The sequence below is a fragment of the Musa acuminata genome, chromosome BXJ2-11 (assembly GCF_036884655.1).
Source record: "Musa acuminata AAA Group cultivar baxijiao chromosome BXJ2-11, Cavendish_Baxijiao_AAA, whole genome shotgun sequence".
Taxonomy (NCBI): Eukaryota; Viridiplantae; Streptophyta; class Magnoliopsida; order Zingiberales; family Musaceae; genus Musa; species Musa acuminata.
In genome coordinates, this window is record NC_088348.1 from 20,080,293 (window position 1) to 20,102,047 (window position 21,755).

The 21,755-nt window shown below is 38.0% G+C and overlaps 2 protein-coding genes across 2 annotated transcripts; one reads left to right on the plus strand and one right to left on the minus strand.

Moving 5' to 3' along the window:
• Nucleotides 1-4,429: 4,429 nt before the first annotated feature.
• Nucleotides 4,430-8,170, minus strand: LOC135626233 (protein BOBBER 1-like). Its single transcript, XM_065131402.1, has 6 exons — nt 7,680-8,170; nt 6,299-6,471; nt 6,124-6,172; nt 5,879-6,045; nt 4,953-5,036; nt 4,430-4,849 (listed from the first exon to the last, which is right to left on the minus strand). Exons 1-6 carry the CDS (start codon nt 8,086-8,088, stop codon nt 4,811-4,813), a joined length of 921 nt encoding a protein of 306 aa, XP_064987474.1. The 5' UTR covers nt 8,089-8,170; the 3' UTR covers nt 4,430-4,810.
• A 12,283-nt stretch (nt 8,171-20,453) lies between these two features.
• LOC135627203 (myb-related protein 306-like) lies at nt 20,454-21,670 on the plus strand. The gene is made up of 3 exons (XM_065133208.1): nt 20,454-20,723; nt 20,813-20,942; nt 21,019-21,670. The coding sequence occupies exons 1-3, from the start codon at nt 20,591-20,593 to the stop codon at nt 21,542-21,544; spliced, it is 789 nt and encodes a 262-aa protein (XP_064989280.1). The 5' UTR covers nt 20,454-20,590; the 3' UTR covers nt 21,545-21,670.
• Nucleotides 21,671-21,755: the final 85 nt, after the last annotated feature.

The window sequence follows — 21,755 nt, forward strand, 5'->3', positions numbered from 1 at the left end:
GCAACTATGGCACATCAGACATCATTGGCATGGGTGATATCCATTTAAAGACCAACCTTGGCTGCAAGTTGGTACTTAAGGATGTGAGGCATGTGGTTGACTTGAGGCTGAATTTAATTTCAGTTGGAAGACTAGATGATGAAGAGTATGAAAGCAGATTTCACAAAGGGCAATGGAAGCTCAATAAGGGTTCTCTTGTTATAGCTAGTGGAAAGAAATGTCATACTTTGTACAAGTTGCAGGCTAAAGCTTATGGTAAGCAGTTAAATGCTATAGAGAAAGACTTCAGTATGGAGTGTTGTGGCATAGGCGATTGTGACACATGAGCGAGAAGGGGCTGCAAGCTCTTTCCAAGAGAGAGGTATTACCGGATCTCGGAGGTATACATCTGAACTCTTGTATTGATTGTTTGGCTGGTAAACAACATAGAGTTTAATTTGCTAGTGTTGCTTTGTCTAGAAAAATGCATGCCTTAGATCGTGTTTATACAGATGTATGTGGTCCTTTGAGGACAAAAACTCTTGGTGGATCTGTTGATGTTCTTGGTATAAGTGGTGCACTTTATTTTGTCACTTTTATAGATGATTTTTCCAGAAAAGTTTGGGCTTATGCTTTGAAGACCAAAGATCAGGTTATTAATGTCTTCAAAGAGTTTCATGCCAGGGTTGAAAGGGAGACAGAAAGGAAATTGAAATGCATAAGATCATATAATGGTGGTGAGTTTACGGGATTGTTTAATGACTATTGCAGGTCACATGGGATCCAACATGAGATGACAGTTCTTGGTACACCTCAGCATAATGCAATTGTAGAGAGGATGAACCGCACCATCATGGAAAAGATCAGATGTATGCTTTCACAGGCCAAGCTACCCAAAAGGTTTTATGATGAGGCTTTGAGGACTGCAGTTGATGTGATCAACTTATCACCATGTATAGCCCTAGATGGTGATGTTGCAGAGCATGTATGGTCAGGGAAAGATGTTTCTTACAGGCATTTGAGAGTGTTTGGTTGTCGTGCATTTGCACATGTTCCAGATAATGAGAGGTCCAAGCTGGATGGTAAGTCTAAAGAATGTATTTTTCTTGGTTACTCACATGATCAGTTTGGTTACAGGCTTTGGGATCCAGAAAAGCAGAAGGTGTTCAGGAGCAGAGATGTGGTCTTCTTTGAGGATCGTAGGAAAGCAAGTTCTCGCAAAACCTCAGTTGAGAAGATCTTCTAGATAACGTCAACCTTCCAGAAGATACTCTACAGATGAGTATGTGATGCTTACTGATGCAAGTGAATCAGAGAGTTACTAGGAAGCAGTTGAGAGTGAGCAGAAAGAGAAGTGGTTAGTTGCTATGCAGGAAGAGATTGATGCTCTTCAGAAGAACCACACTTATGATTTGGTGCTGCTACCAAATGGAATGAAGGCCTTGAAGAACAAGTGGGTTTTTAGGTTGAAGACTTAAGAATATTGTTCTCAACCAAAGTACAAAGCTAGATTGGTTGTGAAAGGCTTTGGTCAAAAGAAAGGCATTGACTTTGAAGAGATATTTTCTCCTGTTGTTAAAATGTCTTATATTCGTGTTGCTCTTGGTATTGCTGCTAGCCAGGACTTGGAGGTTGAGCAGTTAAATGTGAAGACAGCTTTCCTTCATGGTGATTTGGAGGAGGAAATTTATATGGAGCAACCAGAAGGCTTCAAAGTCAAAGGTAAAGATAATTTTGTCTGCAAGTTGAAGAAGAGCTTGTATGGGCTAAAGCAAGCTCCAAGACAGTGGTACAGAAAGTTTGATTTATTTATGACAGAAAATGGATACAAAAGAACGGCTTCAGATCATTGTGTGTACATCAAATGGTTTAGTAAGGATTTTATTATTCTCTTACTTTATGTTGATGACATGCTTATTCTTGGGAAAGATATGTCTAAAATTGACAGGTTGAAGAAGGAACTAAGTGAGTCTTTTGCAATGAAGGACATGGGGCCAGCAAAGCAAATACTAGGCATGCAGATTTCTCGTGACAGGAAAAATAAGAAGATTTGGTTGTCACAGAAGAAATACATCGAGAAGGTATTGGAAAGATTCAGTATGAGCAATGCAAAACCAGTTGGTTCTCCTCTTGCAGGTCACTTCAAGTTGTGCTCAGAACAAAGTCCGTCAAGTGATTAGGAGAAGGAGAAAATGCAAAAGGCTCCTTATGCTTCAGCAGTTGGAAGTTTAATGTATGCAATGGTATGTACGAGGTCAGACATCGCATATGCAGTGGGTGTTACTAGTAGATTTCTTGCAAATCCAAGCAAAGAGCATTGGGCAGCAGTGAAGTGGATTTTTAGATATCTCAGAGGGAGCTCTAAGGTTTGTTTAAGCTTTGGAGGTGGACCATCTATGTTGACAGGTTACACAGATGCAGATATGGCAAGAGATATAGATACGAGAAAGTCCACTTCAGGTTATGTACTTACTTTTGCAGGGGGAGCTGTGTCATGGCAATCCAGGTTACAAAGGTGTATTGCTCTCTCCACCACAGAAGCAGAATATATTGCTACTACAGAGGTATGCAAAGAAATGTTATGGATGAAAGAATTCTTACAAGAATTGGGGCTGAAACAGGAAAATTATGTGGTGTATTGTGACAGCCAGAGTGTCATCCATTTGTGTAAGAACTCAATGTTTCATTCCAAGTCAAAGCATATAGATGTCAGATACCACTGGATTCGAAATGTATTTGAAGAAAAGCAGTTGCAGCTTCAGAAAATTCATACAGATGACAACGGAGCAGACATGTTAACGAAGACCTTACTAAAAGAAAGACAGGAGATATGCCGACAGTTGGTCGGCATGGCTTCACATTGAGGAGTTATGGGACAGCCTCCCTTATGGGCTGAAGGGGGAGGTTGTTGGGCTGATAGCTCATATTCAGCCCATGTGGGCTAGGGCAGCCCACAGCCCACACCCCCTCTTAACCTAACCCTAATTAAGATTAGGGGGGTGTGGTGGCTGCGTTTTAGAAGAAGAAAAAGGCAGATCTTGTGAGCCACGGGATTCTAAAGAGAAGAAGGAGAACAAGGCAGAAAATGAAGAGAAAGAAAGGGAAGAAGACAAGGACAACGCAGAGAGACTGTTCTCAATCATCTAGCAGTGTTCTCATCTCAGGTTAGATCAAATCTAAAATAGACTCTGGCTGTAATTACTTGGGGAGGTTTTAGATATTATGGGCAGTAACGTGATCCTTGTATCCCAGTTATTCTCTTGTGGTTGTTGCTAGGGTTTAGGGCAAGAGATTGAGATTTGTATATTCATTATTCTCATAGTGGATTATCTCTAGTTTGCCCCGTGGTTTTTACCCTTCACATTGAAGGGGTTTTCCACGTATATCTTGGTGTTCTGTTTGATTGTGTTTTCATTTTATTCCGCTGCGTATTATGGTCTTCTAGTATTTGTTCATATACAAAGGTTATTCCTCTTTATATCCCCATCGTATATATGACAGCAGCAACTGATACAGGAGGAACAAGTCAAAACTCACAATGATTCCATGCCCATTCCAGCACGAATATCTACCAGCTAACCGACACATCTCTTTCAAATGCAGTGTGTTGCTTGACTTTGTGTGCAAACTATGAAAGCACAGTCGACAGCTTAGTCTCAAGGGAAATAAAATATCACATGACAGGCGCAATACGATATCTTATAAGATAGCTTTGTTTATCGTAGCAGAAGCATCCTTTATGGGCTGTTACATACAATTAATATTAATCCAAGAGATAAAGTCAGTATTCCCCATCATAATCCAAGAAATAAATCATTTTATTGTATTTATTTACTTATTTTTGGATCTGACTGCTCTCTGCAGTTGCAATGGCTTCTCATGAGGAAATCTGTTATTTACCTTCTTAAAATCAAAACACACAGATAAAAGCATACTCTACATTCCGTTTCCAAACATAAAGAACAAAGATGATGGAAGCACACATCAACATCAATCTAATGAGAATTTCTAGTATCTAAGCTACTACTATGACTAGAGAAACTCGGGAAACAAGCTGTTGGTTGACAATTACAAGAGTAAAAGGCCAAAAAATGTCAACATTTAACCAGCTACAGACCATTCTCTCATGTAAAGATGGCGGCAAAGTCATCTACTAAACATAATCAAAGTTGCAAGTCTGTAACAAATGTCTAACATTGCCACCTGCCTCAAAACGTATTCATGAAAAGATGTTTCCAATTTATAACTGCAGCAGCAAACATGAAGTCAAAGAGCAAGAAAGCACTTTAGAGGAGCAAGCATAGTCAAAATGCCAAGGAAAATAAGCAACATAGCAGCAATTTATCAATTAGTTGTCCAGGGAACAGTAGACATGTTACCATTCATTAGTCTGAGACAGATTGAGTTCCTAGTATAAGAGAACAGCCAAAACATATTTGCAATTGGCTCGTTGACATAAACAACTTCATAGCAAGCGGCATAAACGCCCAAAGTACCACAATGTCACAAAGGCAACAAGGTCCCAACCATGAAAGTAATACCTCCACAAGCAAAACATAGATGCAAGTTTCAGTTGCAAACATCACGGCTTTTTCCGTTACCAAGAGATCAATTAGTCCCTCAAGTTCACAAAACATGGCAGATGATTGTACTACTAAGCACTACTAAGGAAAACAAGGAACAGAAAAGGAGGGCTGCAAAAGGATCTTCAACCAATCTGCCAAACTGACAACTGCTTAAGAGCATGATTTTCCTAATTCCATTATCAGGTATCCTTGAGCTTGAAGAGCTGCTGCATTTATATCTTATTTGCAAGCAGAAAAAGGAAATCTTAGCCTAGTTTTGCCCTTGAAAAGTCCATCTCTGGGTGCTGCACAAGCAAAAAATCAGAAATTCTATGAGACTCAAAAACAAACAGGTTGGTAAAAGCTGAATCCTGCAAAGATGTTAAGAAATTAGAGAAGCTTATTCACCTGGGCCATGAACTTTTTGAGAATTTCCTGCTTCTGCATCTCATCACTTGTTGGAAGACCCATGGATTTCTGTCGTTGGTCAAACTGTAAAAAAAGAAAAAAATCAAGCTAGCTCCAGACAACATAAAAGTATAACATAACACTAAATCCAACTCATGTTAAAAAAAAAGAACTATTAAGATATATCAGGGATAAACCTGATAAAACAAAGTGCAAGTTTAGCAAACTTTGTGATAATTATATTGCAGCAATTATTTTAGGAAAGAAAAAAGAACATATTATTTCGTTAAAGCAAGCTGAATGCAACAGTCTCCTGCGAAGTCAGAGCTCATGCAATACCCAAATATTATAATTAGGAAAAAAATATTGATTTCTATGGTTTAAAAAGATCCATTTATCTATCACATATCAGGGAGATCATAGAAGGTGAAGAAATGGTTTAAAAGCAAAAGTTTTTGAGATACTAGATTGCAAAATTCAAATGAAAAGAAGACTAATTTTTTAGTAAAGCAAAATTACAGTAAGCTCATGAGGTATCAGCGCTCATAATGTCAACCAATTCATTTAGAATGGAGTTGAACCACTCCAGTAATTCAAGCAAATTTAGCCAATCAATGTCACAGATGGCTCAGGCATGATAGATAAATGGCTCAGGCATGATACAACTTATACCGGGTACTGAAACACTCCAAAACAATGTCACAGATGGCTCAGGCATGATACAAGTTCCATTCAGCAAAATGAACATTATACAGGTTGAAAAATAATTTCTGACAGAAATGTAGACAGAAATCATAAAATACCTGTTGTCCAACCACAAGAAAGAATATTTTTTAACGATTGCACCACAAACAAAAATACTAAAACGATCCAAGACAAAACCAGATAACAAACATAATGGTTTTCTTCACAAATGAGTAATTTACCATCATTTTCTCTACAGTTTGCCGAGTTTCAGGATCCAGATCAGATAACTTGCTATTCTCAGGTTCTACTTTCTGCGTATCAATTTCAGGGTCACCCTTTACCACACATTTCCACCATTCCATCTGATTTTGCTTGGTCAAAAGTACAGAAATGAATTTTCCATCCTCTGTGTGCCAATGGAATTTACTAGTAAGCTCTAAAAGCAATAACATAATTTGCACCAAAGGTAGTCACAAAAACATACCTATGCTCCAAAAACAATCTTCTGCTTTCACTGGTTGATAAAGATCCCCCTGGAAAGGTGTTAGCAATAAAAATGTAAGCGCTCCAAGAAGAGAAGAGCGTACCAGCAAATAATCCAAGAACAATTTCTCAATGTAGCATTGCCTAGAAAAATGACCCGTTACATAGACACTTACATCGATAATTAGAGGTTGTCCCCTTAAGCCAACCTTCAGATGAGTCTTCTTTATCTCGCAAGTAACAAACCTTGATTTTGTCCCCTGAGGAACTGGAATGCTCACGGTGACCTCTTGAAGTGTTTGTGTCCAAGAATAATTATCTAAGTCCAGACCATTTCCAGAATTTGGCTCTGCAAAATGAGGAACAGAATAAGGAAAATATTTTTCCCAAGTAAAAACTTAAAAACATACAAGAACTTAACCAAAGACATCAAGAATTAAAGACTGCTACATATAAAGAAAACAAGTGTTTATCATTTAATTCTCAAGGAAGGAAAGAAAATGGCATTTACCAGTTCTAATAATATTGCCAAAACACCCTTGGCCTTTTAGAATATCCCCTCCTGCTCTCTACTACAGCCCATTAAATTTTGCTGTCTGCTCTTTTGTAATCTCTATTTGGTGTATTGATTAATTTTTCCATTTATACATGTAATGAAGCTCAGTGTACTGTTATATATCACGTTATGATGTATCCTCCTCTCTTGTGGTCTTAAGTTATTTTTGTAATGGTGTTGTTTAATCAACAGAGATTTAGTTGACATGGAATACTGTTGGATTGCCGGTTTAATTTGCTCTTGTTCCTGAGTCTTGCTTGATGGGAACTACCTTTTAAATAATTCAGATATTCAAAACTGAATTAACGACTAGTATTAGAGGAACCCTTGGCCTTTCAGTCAATTTAAATATTAAACATGTTCTGAGTATCCATCATATATAGAATTTCACATTTTGATGTTCTATTCAATCATCCATAGAATTTCCCACTGTAGTAATGTGACAGATTCTGCTGTTCCAGATTGATAATCATAAAAAGTTGTTGTCATATGTAACAACTTGTAGAACAATACGACTATAGCTCATACATGTTAAAAATATTAGACATTTTAGCCCCCCTAAAGAGAAAGATAAACCCTTGCCTTTTCCCATCGATCAAAACATTAAACATGTTCCGAGCATTCGTATCTAAAGAATTTCCCACTTTGCCGGACCTAAGACCACCATAAAAATTAAAGAAACAAGCACAATCAATGCACGTCCCCACGAAGTATCTGATTTGCTGTTCCATTCAAAGCATCCAAATATACAAGGATCCCTCCTAAAAATCAAATTTTGCATCTTCAGAAGAACCACAAATAGTCATAGTCTGTTCCTTTTCTAGTCATTCGCATGATCCAGAACCTATTACTCATGTTTCAGGTTAAATCTTGGGCATGTGCACAGGAAAGCAGGCAAACTCTTCAGAATCGACATCATAGGTTCAAACTTATTACCGGACAAGTGCTACAGAGCTAAATGTTACGGAAATAATGATCTCAAAAGGAAGAAGAGAGCTTACTCCGCACACCCTCCTTCTCCTCATCCTTGGCCGCCGCAGCGGCCTCCGTCTTCTGATCCTTGGCCTCCGTCTTCTCAGCGGCCTTCTGTGCCGCCTCCTTGAGCCGCTTCTCGGCCTTGGCAGCCTCATCCGCCGCCCTTTTCTTCAGCCTCTCCTCGGCGTCGACCTTCTCCTTGGCGGCGGTCACCGCTCGTACGACCTTTGTCACCGCCGCCTCATCCGTGAAGAAATCCGACTGCCGTCTGACGAGGTCGATGGCAGCCTCGAGGAAGGGCATCGGCCCCTTTTTGGCGAGCACCGAGGCCAAGGACTCCTCATCGGGATCCGCCTGCGGAGCGGGGGGCGGAGAAGAGGAAGAGGGGTTTTGCTGCTCTTGCGCCTCTTCCTCGACCTCAGAGATCACGGCCATGGCGGCGGCGTCACGTTGGAGGGAGAGAGAGGGAAAGAGGAGCAGGAAACAGAGAGCTAGATTTAACGGAAGAGTTGCGAGGGTTTGAGAGAGAGAGAGAGACGTGGGTTGGAAGAAAGCCTAGAAGCTTCTGTAGGGATGCCATAGGTGTAATTTCAACCATTATACTTACCGAAACTCTTCCAAATACCCAACTTATGATTGGACAAAATGTGGGGTTAACTTGTAGGGCCACCAAGGAGGCTGTGTTCGTCTAATCATAGGAAGGTATTCGTTCAAAGGGCTAAATCATGGGTTACTGAAGCCTCGTTTTTCCAGATACTTCAGGAAAGGGTGCGGTCCGATCTGATGGATCATCAACAGGTTTGTCTCCTCAACGTGTTTTTTTGAGCTAAATCGATGTGTTTCTGTTTTATGTTTTAGCTGCCTGCAACAAAATGTTTAAATTGAATGGCATCATTTTTGGCAACAATATGATAATGTCTTCTTATTCGGCACATTCTCTTTTCCAGTATTTGGGTTTTGTATTTTATGCGAAACATTTTCTTGTTTCCCAATATTCTGAAAGTAAATAGAACGTTTTCTTGTTTTCAAGATCTTATCATGAGATGATGTTATTTTAATTAACATTAATTAGATGCTTGTGAGGATTGCTCTTGAAAACAAGCATCTAATTATGTTAGGTTACGTTCCTACTAATTAGATCAGTGTTACCTCTCATGTTCATAGTTAATATGAGATTGTGCGGTGAAGGAAATAAAATAAGAAAATTGATTATTTTTGAGAAAATAAGAATAGAAAGGTAGAGACAGAATATGGATATCATGTTGTATAGTTTTGAATTTTTTATTTGGAAAAATCTGTTAAAACAAAATAATTCTTTTTCCTTCTTCATCAAAATACCAACTTGATATCAAAATGTAAATATTATTAATCAGCACAACATAAACAATAGAGCAATAAATCAATGAGACCAAATTTTTAATGTAGAAAACTCGATGTGAAAAAAATCACGGGACCATAGTCCACCTCAAACTTCCACTATCAATAGTAATGATAACAAGTTTACAGTAAATCTTTTTTAGAATAACCAGACGATCATAATAACATTAAGAATAGCATATCATCATCACATAGGATGAATCTCATCAAAAATAATTCTAGATCTCACAAAATGGGTATAATAGGAAAGTACCTCAGAGAGGGTAAACTGCATATCAACACCGTTAGGATTGTAGAGCTTGCTGCAAGGATTCTCTGCATAAAATTTGAGCCAAAACTGATAATATTTGGTCATTGATCGTCAAGCAGAAAACTCAAGATCCTAATCTTTCTCTCTCATTTTCTCTCTCTCTCCTCTCGATGTGCGTTGTGCGTCGTTTTCGTTCTCTGCACGCACGCTGCCCTCTCTCCTTTTTTGCTCTTTGCGTCGTCACCACTCACTGCGCAATCTCGTTGCACCGATTGCCCTCGTTCGTTGCTTTCTTTTTAATTATTGATTTGGGCTCCAAAGGCCCAATTGTCCAAGTCCACATATGGGCTGGACCCAACAATTCTCTCCCTTCAACTCGTATAGTGGGCTGTACCAAGCCCGTTCTTCGTCTACGTGCTTTAAGCTTCTCCTTAGGTAAAGACTTTGTCAACATATCTGAATCATTCTTATTGGTATGTACTTTTTTCAACTATAATTCTTTCATCTCAAACACATCACGAATCCAGTGATATCTCACATCAATATGCTTAGATCTAGAATGATATGTTGAATTATTGAAGAGCTGAATGACACTCTGACTATCACAGTAAATAGTATATCATTTTTGTTTCAATCTCAATTCCTGTATAAACTTTTTCATCTATAAAGCTTCCTTGCAGGCTTCAATAATTACTATGTATTAAGCTTTTGTGGTTGATAGAGCAACACAATTCTGTAACTTTGATTGCCAAGAGATTGCTCCCCCTGCAAATGTCATCAAGAACCCCGAAGTGGACTTCCTGAAATCAATATCACCTGCCATGTTTGCATCTGTGTAGCCTTCTAACACAGGTTCATCATTACCAAAACATAAACATAACCTGGTACCTCTTGTCTGCATCTGTGTAGCCTTCTAACACAGGTTCATCATTGCCAAAACATAAACATAACCTGAAAGTACCTCTTAGATATCTTAATATCCATTTCACTGTTGTCCAATTTTTCTTTCCATGATTAGAGAGAAATCGGTTGACAACTCCAACTGCATGAGCTATATCTGGCCTAATACAAACTGTAGCATACATCAAACTGCCTACTGCAGACGAGTAAGGCACTCTGGACATTTCTTCTTTTTCTTTCTCACTTGTAGGACATTATTTTGAACTAAGCTTAAAATGACCTGCAAGTGGAGAACAAACTGCTTTGGCTTTACTTATGTTGAATCTTTCAAGAACCTTTTCAATGTAGGTCTCCTGAGATAGCCAAATCTTTCTTTTCTTCCTATCACTAAAAATCTTCATGCCAAGTATTTGTTTCACCGATCCCAAGTCTTTCATGGCAAAAGACTTACTTAGCTCTCTTTTAAGTTTTTCAATTTTACTAGTATCATGACCAACAATTAGCATATCATCAACATATAGCAGGAGAATAATGAAATCATTATCTAAAATTTTTTTAATAAACACACAATGATCAGATGTGGTTCTATCATACACTTGGCTCATTATAAATGAATCAAACTTCTATCATACCCTTAGCATATCATATCACTGTCTAAGTGCCTATTTGAGTCCAAATAAGCTTTTCCTAAACTTACACACAAGATTTTCTTTTCCCTTAACTTTGAAACCTTTTGGTTACTCAATGTAAATTTCTTCTTCTAAGTTACCATGAAGAAATATTGTTTTCACATCAAGTTGCTCAACTTCTAAATTCAAGCGGGCAACTAAACCAAGAACAACTTAGATAGAGAACATTTTCACAACTAGAGAAAATATTTCTTCAAAGTTAATACCTTTCTTCTGACTGAATCCTTTCACAATTAGTTGTGCCTTGTATATTTGTTGTGAGCTATTATTTTTAGACTTCAATTTGTAAACTCATTTATTCTTGAGAGATTTCTTCTCTTTATGCAACTTTACCAAGTCATAGGTGTGGTTCTCAAGCAAAGATCTCATCTCTTCTTGCATGGCTTTAACCCACTCATTCTTATGCTTATGTAGAATAGCTTCTTGGTAAGTTTCTAGCTCTCCCCCGTTAGTAAGTATAACATACTCATGTGGAGGACATCTAGTAGATGGTTGTTTCTCTCTAATGGATCTTCTCAATAGAATCTCAACTGGTGGTGGAGGTGCTTGTTCAGTTGGTTCAGTATCATCAACTATAGGAGTCTCACCACTAACATTCTCACTACAATCTTCTTCTTCATCTCCCCTATGATCATCATGAACTACGAGTGAAGGAACTGGACCCAAACTCCAAGGAATATAAACAGAGGTTTTTGGCTTCTCAACATTATTACCATCATCAAATAATTGGTCTTCCAGAAATACAACATCTCTGCTTCTAATAATTTTCTTGTTCACTGGATCTTATAATCTGTACCCAAACTCTTCATGATTATATCTCAAGAAGATACATGCTTTTGTCTTACTATCAAGCTTGGACCTTTCATCTTTGGGAATATGAACAAATGCTTTACACCCAAAGACTCTTAAATAATTATAAGATATATCTTTTTCTTTCCATACTCTCTCTGGAACATCACCTTTCAAAGGAACTGATGGAGAAAGATTTATGAGGTTAACTGTAGTTCTCATAGCCTCCCCCAAAATGACTTTTGTAACTTGGCGTGAGAAAGTATACATCTAATCCTTTCTTCAATGGTTCTATTCATCCTTTTTGCCACACCGTTCTACTGAAGAGTTTTAGGAACTATTTTCTCAAGCCTGATACCGTGGAACCTGCAATAATTCTTAAAAGGACCCCTGTACTCGCCACCATTATATGATCGAACACACTTTAACTTTCTACGAGTTTCTCTTTCAATATTGACATGAAACTCCTTGAAAACATCGAGTACCTGGTCTTTAGATTTTAAAGTAAAAGTCCACACTTTTCTAGAATGGTCATCAATAAAAGTAACAAAATAAAGAGCACCTCCAAGAGTTCTAGTTTACATAGTACAAACATCAATATAAACTAAATCAATAACATCTGATCTTCTAGATGATGGATAAATATGAAATGCAACTCTGTGTGTTTTTCCAACTAAGCAATGATCACAAGATTTAAGAGATGTACCTTGCAACTCTGGTAAGAACTACTTTCTAGCAAGAGTTTGAAGTCATTTCTCGTTGATATGACCAAGTCTATTATGCCAAAGATCTATACTTTCACCTTTTTGAATTGCATTAATCTCTCCTTTATGTAGCTTAGCTTCCATGACATAAAAAGAATTAAGCTTCTTTCCTCTTGCCACAATTAGAGAACCTTTAGTGAGTTTCCATTTGCTTTCACTAAAATAATGTGCAAAGCTCTCCTCATCAAGTCTGCCCATATATATCAAGTTAAGACGAATATCTAGAACATGTCTTACATCTTTGAGTATCAATTTGCTCCTAATACTGGTCTCCAAGCAAATATCTCCAATACTCAAAATCTTAGATGTACCACTGTTTCCCATTTTGATATTACCAAAATCACCAGCAGTATAAGACCTGAAGAAATCACCATGAGAAGTAACATGAAATGAAGCACCAGAGTCAATTACCCAGTTACTATCCTGAGCTACAAGATTGACACAACCGTCATCACAAACAATAGTGATATCACATTCAGTAGCAACTGTATTGGTCTATTTCTCATTTTTCTTCATTTCATTATGTTCTCGCTTCCAAAACCTACACTCTTTCTTTATGTGACATGGTCTGTTACAGTGGAAACATTTGATATCTCTTCTAGACTTGGATCTTCCTCTATAACCATATGGATTTCTACTATGACTTCTTCCACGTCTTTCTTGTTTTTTAGTAATAAATGCACCAGAAGAAGATACACCTTGTTCTTTCCTTCTGGCATCTTCATTTAGCAAACTATCTTTAACCATATCTATAGTTAGAGTCCCCTTTAGCGTGGAGTTACAAATAGTCACCACAAACATTTCCCAACTTTCTGGTAAAGAGCTGAGAAGTAATAATCCTTGCATCTCATCATCTATATTTATTTTTATAGCAATCGACTTGTTTGCAAGACTCTGAAATAGGCTTATATGCTCAACAATATTACCACCATCTTTATACTTCAAATTTTCAAGTCTTTTAATGAGAGAAATTCTATTTCCCACTGTCTTTTTCGCAAAGAGATTTTCTAACCTATGCCAAACAACATCAGCTCTGGTTTTATCCGAAATATGCTCATACAAGTCTATATTCATCAATCTTCTAATATATGAAATAGCTTTTCTATGTTGAACTTCTCATTCTTCATCGTCCATAGTAGAAGGTTTATCTTTAATCTTGATGGGTTTATACAAATCTTTGCAATAAAGCAAATCTTCCATCATATACCTTTAAGTAGAATAATTTGATGAGTTCAATTTAATCATACCATCCGCCTACTCCATTCCAATCACACAAGAAAAACTAGCACCAAATAACTTGTTGCTCTAATACTACTTGTTGGGAAAAACCTGTTAAAGCAGAATAATTCTTTTTCCTCTTTGTGTATCAAAATAGGTTCATCATCAAAATACCAACTTGATATCAAAATACAAATATCAACTAGCATAGCATAAACAATAGAGCAATAAATCAATCACACGGTGAGACCAAATTTTTAATGTGGAAAACCCAATGTGGGAAAAACCACGGAATCGTAGTCTACCTCAAACTTCCACTATCAATAGTAATGATAACAAGTTTATAGTAAATCTTCTCTAGAATAACTAGAGGATCATAATAACATCAAGAACATAGATCTTAGCTCAAGAATAGCATATCATCATCACATATGATAGATCTCATCAAAAGAGAATTCTAGATCTCACAAAGTGGGTATAGTAAGAAAGTACCTCAGAGAGGGCAAACTGCAGATCAATACCATTAGAATTGTAGAACTTACTACAAGAATTTTCTGCATAAAATTTGAGTCAAAACTAATAACTTTTGACCACTGATCGTCAAGTAAAAAACTTAACATCTTAATATTTCTTTCTCTTTTTTTTTTTTTTTGTCTATGCTCTTTTCTCTCTCTTTCCTCTCGTTGTGCGCTGTCGTCGTTCTCTGTACGCACGCACGCTGTCCTCTCTCCTTTTTCTCTCTTTGTTCTTCTCTTCTCTCTCTATGTGCCGTCGCCACTCGCTACGCGATCTCGTTGCATCGATTGCCCTCGTTCGTTACTTCCTTTTTAATTATTGATTTGGGCTCCAAATGCCCAATTGTCCAAGCCCACAGGTGGACCTAACATTTTTAAATATTACTTCTCGTGGTATTAATTTATATTGTTCGAATGATATGAGAAAAAAAATAGTGTCAAGGCTACATGGTTGATTGTTCTATATAATTTAAGTACGTGATGAATCATCTAATTATTTTCAAAAAGTAATAATGCATATCATCGGCATAATTTATAAGGTGTATTATTATTTAAAAGTATTGCAAGAAAAATTATATGTTGACAATAGAGAAAAGCGATTTGAATAGTTAAGTATTTTATTATTTAAAATTACTATAAAATAATCTATACGTTTGTGATCAAAGAAAAATTGTATGATTTGCATTTATTGAAATAAATGTTTGCTTGTTTTCAAAATATTTCAATATTATATTTAAAAATAATTGAATTTTTTATTATTATTATTGATTTCAAATAATATGTGATTCGGATGCTCAAACTCTTAATTTGTAAATGTATCCTATATATTATTTTATGTTACATTGTAGTTGTTTGATTACTATGACTATAATTTTGACTAATATATATATATATATATATATATATATATATATATATATATATATATATATGTATATATTATTGCTCAATTGGTTGATTGCATGTATTTCCAAGTTATATGAAGCATGCATCGTTAAATTTTAGGTTGATGAAAGTGTGCTTTTGAATTGGATGATGTATTTTCTATTTCTTGGCATTGTTGTGTGGATACATTTTCATCGCTGTGTGTTGTGGTCATTATAGGGAGTGTGTATAATCCTACTTTTGCTGCATTGTTCCTTTTTGAGTCTAATTTTGGTATGGGTTGGATTGAAGTACTTATTAAGGACAATGTCTTTGTAGACAATATGATGAGGATTACGAATATAACATTTTGGCAAGTTTTCTTAGTAGTTCTCATGTAAACTTAGTACTTCTCCTAACACGATCCATGATCAGATTTAAATGATGTTAAATCTATTGTGGTTGAGATAGATTTAAAAGCAGGATAGAATATATTGGTGATAGGCTCATGAGATTACTAGTTAAAAATACTCGGTTGTAATTTCGCTGTTCCAACTAAACTCACTCAAATATTACGGTAGTCCTCTAAATATTGTAAGTTTGTTTAAAACACGATTTATGGAATGGTATGTATTGGACTCTGTACTAAATCAGCATGGTCCAATGCCCAAAACATCGAATAATCATGTTATGAAGAGCTTGGTCTTTGGATCTAAATCTTCAAAAAAATTTCTTGTACTTAGGTCTTTGGATCACTAATTGCATTGTTTTAATTGCTGAGACAAGGCAGTAGTGATTTGGTGATTGATTGTGCAAATATCGGTATCACTGAGTAGCAGTTCTAAATATTGCATCCACAAGAAGAATCATATATATATATTTCCTACATTATTTCCTTTTCAGAGAAAAAAAAAAGAAAAAAAGAAAAAGATGTGGTGAACAATGGTTCGTTTTTGTTGTATTCATATTGCAGTTCTGAATAGAGATTATCTCAGGAAATTCTTGTCATATTTTGGGTTCCACAAGTGATACAAAATATGTTCTTTTATTGTCTTTCCTTGATTGGTGATGTCGTCTATTGACTCAGCTCTCGGACGAAGCATGACTGAGGCCTTCAGGAAGTTGCCATGAAATTTCGCACACAATTGATTGAACTGACACTGTCTGTCTGAGGAAGGAGAGAGAGATCAATGGTGGGAAGAAAATACTTCAAAAAGTTAGGATGATGCCTCTCCAGGGACGACCGATCACTTATATCCCACCATCATCATCATGCACAAAGAACTCAGTGGTCCTGTCCTAGTCATGGCAGTCCTTGACATGAACTGCCAACACCCCGGTCTTTACCCCAACTTCTTGGTTGACTGTTTTGCACTGTAGATGGCTTGACATGATCAACAACATTAATGAGTGGGTCAACTTCAGTTTGGGGGTTCGGCCACTCGATCAAGGTGGCTACATCTCTTGGAACCATCACCTTTTCTCTTTTATTATGTTTGATGAAGCATTCATGAGGCTTGAAGCTGCTAAATCGATTGTTGACGAAATAAGATCATCGTTTCAGTGTCATCTTAGTTGGAACTGTGGCAATGGTTGCATGTTGTCTTAATCCATTAGAGCAAGAAGGTGGCCAAAGGCGGGCGTTATTAGACTGCCTTTGACATTGTGCCTAACACATTGGTTGAAGCATACCCATGTCTCCTTTGCGAAGTTTGTATGATCATCGTCTTGAGAGATTTTTAAGGGGGGGAGAAGCATGGCATTTTTCAGTTAACTTTGCATGTTGTTAGTAAATCTTTACACCATGGTCGAGGTGTCACGCGGTTCGGTCCGGTCCCGGATGCGTAAGGTCGTCCACGTGGATGCTCGGGTGATGAGGGTTCGAGCCGGGTCGGGTTCGAGTCTCGTCCCCTGAGCACAGTTTTCTCTCTTGACGAGTGGTCTGCTTTTCCGTCGCTGAGCTCCTGCACACAGGTCGAGGTTGGGATGGAGATTTTTTAACCTGACCCCTCTGAAGCTTAAGTCAGCTTTTAGTGGAATGAGATGGAGTTGAGTGTTCGAAGTGCCTCCTCCCCTGAATTAAGGAGGATTAGCTTTTATACCTGCGGGGATGAGTTGGTCGTACGGTCAATTCACTATGACCAGCTCCTTGGGCAGTGGCCGACTTAAGCTTCTGTATGAGCGCCAATCGACCTGCCCGGATCGGCATCACGCGGTACCACCCCGAGCTTTCCGAGATGATTGTACCATGATGATGTCGTTCGTACGGAGGGGGCGACAAGCAGTTGCCCGCCACGTGTGTGCTATGAACCACATCGTACTTGAGGTTTCACGTCTGCATCATTGTGTCTGCTTGCCTGGGTCCACATGGGCGATGCTAAAATATGTCGTATCACATGTTATACTACATCCGAATAGAGTTGGTGCTATTGTTGGACTTCTTGATGTCATATATCTGATTCAGCAAGATCATTTTCTTGAGAGAGAGAGAGAGAGAGAAAAACAAAAAAAAAGCATGACATTTTCCGGATATGTTTGCGTATAATATGTGTAGAGCTGGTGCTGTAGTTTCCTTCTTGATGTGAGGGACCCGATTCGATAAGATTATCGTCTTGAGAGAGAGAGAGAGATGTTTGGTTCTTTCAGGTTTGCACGGCGTAGAGAATGGAATAGCAGCCATGAATTAGGTGCTTCCCATTCCCTTGACTGCGTCCGGTGCAAAGCGGTCACCATCGCCATGCATGCACGCATGCGTGCGAGTCTGCATTGCTCATCAGGAGCCACTCCTTGGCCATTGGGGGTTTCTTCCCACTTGCATGACTGCCGCACTGCTCTGATGTCTTCCATTGATTCCAAGTCCACAACTCGCTTCCCTTCTTTTACTCCTCTCCGTGCCACGTATCGCATGGTGTTGCAATCAAAATGGTGGTTGTCTTCCCCTTTCAAGGAATAAATATTTTAGACGGATGTATAAACGGGTAATAGATTGTGTATAAAATATAATGATCGGGCAATTATACATCAAATCTTAAATATTATAATAGAAGATAATAATAAAAGATTTTATGAAAGAAAAGAGAAAACAGAAAAATAAGATAGTAAAATATGATCACTCTATTAACTAGGTTTTTTTATAATTTCTTTTTTAAACCAATTTATATGCTCAATAAAACTTAGCTACCCTAAATATGATAATGTGCTAGTCATACATGTCATGTAGGAATATATACCTTAAACATTGGTCTTATAACGATACATTAGACTTACTAAATATCGAAGAGTTCAAAACATCATCCAAGTTATTTTGTATGTGATCATACTACCGGATCTCATTAGAACTTCAAAGTTAATCACATCTTAAACATCGGTTTGATGATAGTGTATCGGATCCATTTACCAAAGATTAAGAGTTTGATATATTTTGACACCTTAAACAATGGGCTTCCATAGAATCATCTGTTTTCATCTCAAATATTATATTTTTTTCTCATTTCTAAACAAACAATACTTGAAAAATGATCAAATCAATTTCTTTACATCTATCTAGTCGACAGATCAAATTTACAATAATAAAAAAATTAATATTTTATATTTCCATAAATAACACAAAGTTTTGTTTTTAGAATTCATGGGGGGATAAATATATCCATGATTCCATTAGAAAAATGAAGCATGGATAAAAAATTCCCCAAGCATGCCAACATCTCATTAATACTACACAAAAGGAGTAGGTGAAAAAATGTGAGGAAGTTTTCAACTGTGCATCCATTAATGAATTTGCTTGACTTGGATCAGAATTTACTTGCTAACTTGTAACTTATTCTAAAATGATTGACCTCGACGTCCCTGGAAAATTTTGACTTAGCAACTGTTGGTGATTTTGATTGATCAAAACTGGCTTCTGACATCCTCCACCTCATTAAGTGATCAGGTCCTACACAGTTGAATTTTTTTTCCTACATTATCTACCCATGAAACTGATGCATATTAATGATTTTTTTGCTTTAAAAAATCTAATAGGAAAAGAAGACTAGAAAAGCTTTTCGTGATTACACTGCAAGTAACACATGTTCATCGAAATCCCTTTTTGTTTCTGTAATTTTATAGCCATGTAAAAATTGGGATTATATGTGTATATATAATGGAAAAAAATTAAGATATTTTTATTAGAATTTGATCTTGTTTTTGCTTTTGTATGTGCCATCACAAATGATTAAACAATATCATATGGGATACATCATAAATTAGCAGCCAGAAGAAGTAGTGTCATGCATAATTCCAATGCAATCTTCTCATTCTCCCAATTAATATGTGAAATTCAATATATATATATATATATATATATATATATATATATATATATATATATATATATATATATATATATATATATATATATATCTATATCTTAGGACAGACCTCCAGATTTTTTCTCTCTTTAATTTTATATTAATTATAATTGCTATTTTTAGGAGATCATATATTATAGTCCTTCGAAATGGAGAATTTGGAGATGTAATTACATAAATATTTAGATAAATCTAATCTAAAATCGTGGCTCAAATGCAACACATGAAATGGACTCGATCGTTCTCCTGATGTCAAGGGGGTTGACAAATATAAAATTCCATGATGTGGCTGTAAGACTCGACAGCCTCGACTCAGCTATAGGTGCAACTCCGTGGCTGTTAGTTCATGATAAGAGCAGGTGGCAAGTTGTGGTAGGTCAAAAGTGGTGAAAGACCAGAAGTCAGCCACCGATCTCTCACCTCGGTTCATGAGCCACGAGGTCAACGTCACCCGCCGTTGACGATATGACCCTCCTGCTCCCTTCTTTCTCTGAACAGTGTCTTGGCCGAGACAGCTGTGATGCACTCTTCCTTTAAGCTTCTACTTATCCATTGATGGAGTTCTGTTAACCGTCATCTCTTTGCCAAACCTTGCGTACAAGAAGCGGCAGTAGTAGAAGGACTAAAGCAAGTCTTTCATCTCCTGAGCTTGATCTGCCAGGAGGAATTTATAATTCCATTTCCAGTCAAGAAAGACAAATGGTAAATAACATTTCTCATTGGACATGCATGAACATAGATAGATAGATAGATAGAGAAAGAGAGACATTTCTCATTGGACATGTATGAGCATAGATATATAGATAGATAGATAGATAGATAGAGAAAGAGAGTGAGAGAGAATAGGGAGATAGATAGGTAGATGGATAGATAGAGAAATAGATGAAGGAAGCTTCCCTTGTGCGATCTAAGATGTCGATGGTACATCAGAGTAAATGCAACTGGCTGCCTTCTTTTGACTCATCTTGCAATCGATGCATGCCTGCCTTGGTCAGCGGATCCTGAGCTAAGAAAGACTTCCCTCGTGTCATTTGTGTATATATGGGTGGCAAAGGTTGGAAGGAACGCACCCTCAGACCCTTGCCTTTGCCCCCTTTGTGTCGAAGAGGAGGAGCAAAAGGAGGGAAGGAAACGGACACCATCTTTGTATACACATACTCTCTCTCTCTCTCTCTCTCTCTCTCGTTCTTCATTCCTCGAGGAACAATAGCCCAAGGGCGACATGAGCAGGCCACTGGATTCTGAGACGGTTGGTGTGAAGAAGGGTCCTTGGACGCCAGAAGAGGATCTAATCTTGTTCTCCTACATCAAAGAGCATGGTCCAGGAAAATGGAATGATGTTCCTGTCAAGACCGGTGACTCGATCAAGTCATATTGTGATTCCTTGATGAATTACATAACGATACCTGTTACATCAACATCGGGTTATGTGTTGGTTTTGTAGGTCTCATGAGATGCAGCAAGAGCTGCAGGCTCAGGTGGACAAACTACCTGAGGCCAGGAATCAAGCGTGGCAACTTCACCGATCAAGAGGATAGAATGATAGTTCACCTCCAAGCTCTCCTTGGCAACAGGTCAGAATCACTACTGCTCTTATGGTCTCAGCTCGATGGTCGGTCACGTTGATTCTTGTGTTATGACTCCATGCAGATGGGCTGCCATAGCTTCTTATCTACCTGAAAGGACTGACAACGACATCAAGAACCACTGGAACGCCCATCTGAAGAAGAAGCTCAGGAAGCTCGATGCTGATGCCGACGTCTCGAAGAGCGGCAGCAAGAAGCATTCCAACGAGCAGTCCATCTCCAGAGGACAGTGGGAGAGGTGTCTCCAAACCGACATCCACAAGGCGAAGCGAGACTTGTGCGACGCCTTGTTGATCGAGAAGCCGAGCTCCCCGCCTCACTCCAAGTTCCCCTCCGACGCCAGCAGCAGCACGCCGTGCGCATCGAGCACGGACGACGTGGCCGGGCTTCTCCAAGGCTGGACCACCGATGACTCGCCGAAACCCGGAGATTCATCCTCCAGCCATCGGTTTGCCGACTCCATGAGCGAGGTTTGGGCGGACCAAGCACCACTCATCCTGTTCGATCCGTGGTTCTTTGACGACAGCTCGGCGCAGGGGCAAGAGAAGCTTTTCGGCATGGCGATGGATGAAACAGCTGAATTGTTTTAAGAAATTGCTGTCGCTTCTCGAGTCCTTGTGTTCTTCCGACGCATTACCATCGCAGATTTCAAAGGTGTAGGACATGGAACTGTCACTTGTGACGAACCTATATAAAAAGATCCAATACATTGACTAATAAGCACATTTGAATAAAAAGGATAAGATTTTGTTCTTCAGTCGTCAATTCAAAATGGTTGCAATCTCAAGATGAGAACAGTCA

What these genes read in the sequence shown, in the direction of transcription:
- LOC135626233 (XM_065131402.1), bottom strand. Translation starts at nt 8,088, where the DNA reads ATGGCCGTGATCTCTGAGGTCGAGGAAGAGGCGCAAGAGCAGCAAAAC. An exon ending in GACAACCTCTAATTATCGAT is followed by an intron (nt 6,173 to 6,298) that starts GTAAGTGTCTAT and finishes ACACCTTTCCAG; the next exon opens with GGGGATCTTTATCAACCAGT. An exon ending in AAACTGTAGAGAAAATGATG is followed by an intron (nt 5,037 to 5,878) that starts GTAAATTACTCA and finishes CTTTTTTTACAG; the next exon opens with TTTGACCAACGACAGAAATC.
- LOC135627203 (XM_065133208.1), top strand. Translation starts at nt 20,591, where the DNA reads ATGAGCAGGCCACTGGATTCTGAGACGGTTGGTGTGAAGAAGGGTCCT. An exon ending in TGATGTTCCTGTCAAGACCG is followed by an intron (nt 20,724 to 20,812) that starts GTGACTCGATCA and finishes TTGGTTTTGTAG; the next exon opens with GTCTCATGAGATGCAGCAAG. An exon ending in CAAGCTCTCCTTGGCAACAG is followed by an intron (nt 20,943 to 21,018) that starts GTCAGAATCACT and finishes GACTCCATGCAG; the next exon opens with ATGGGCTGCCATAGCTTCTT.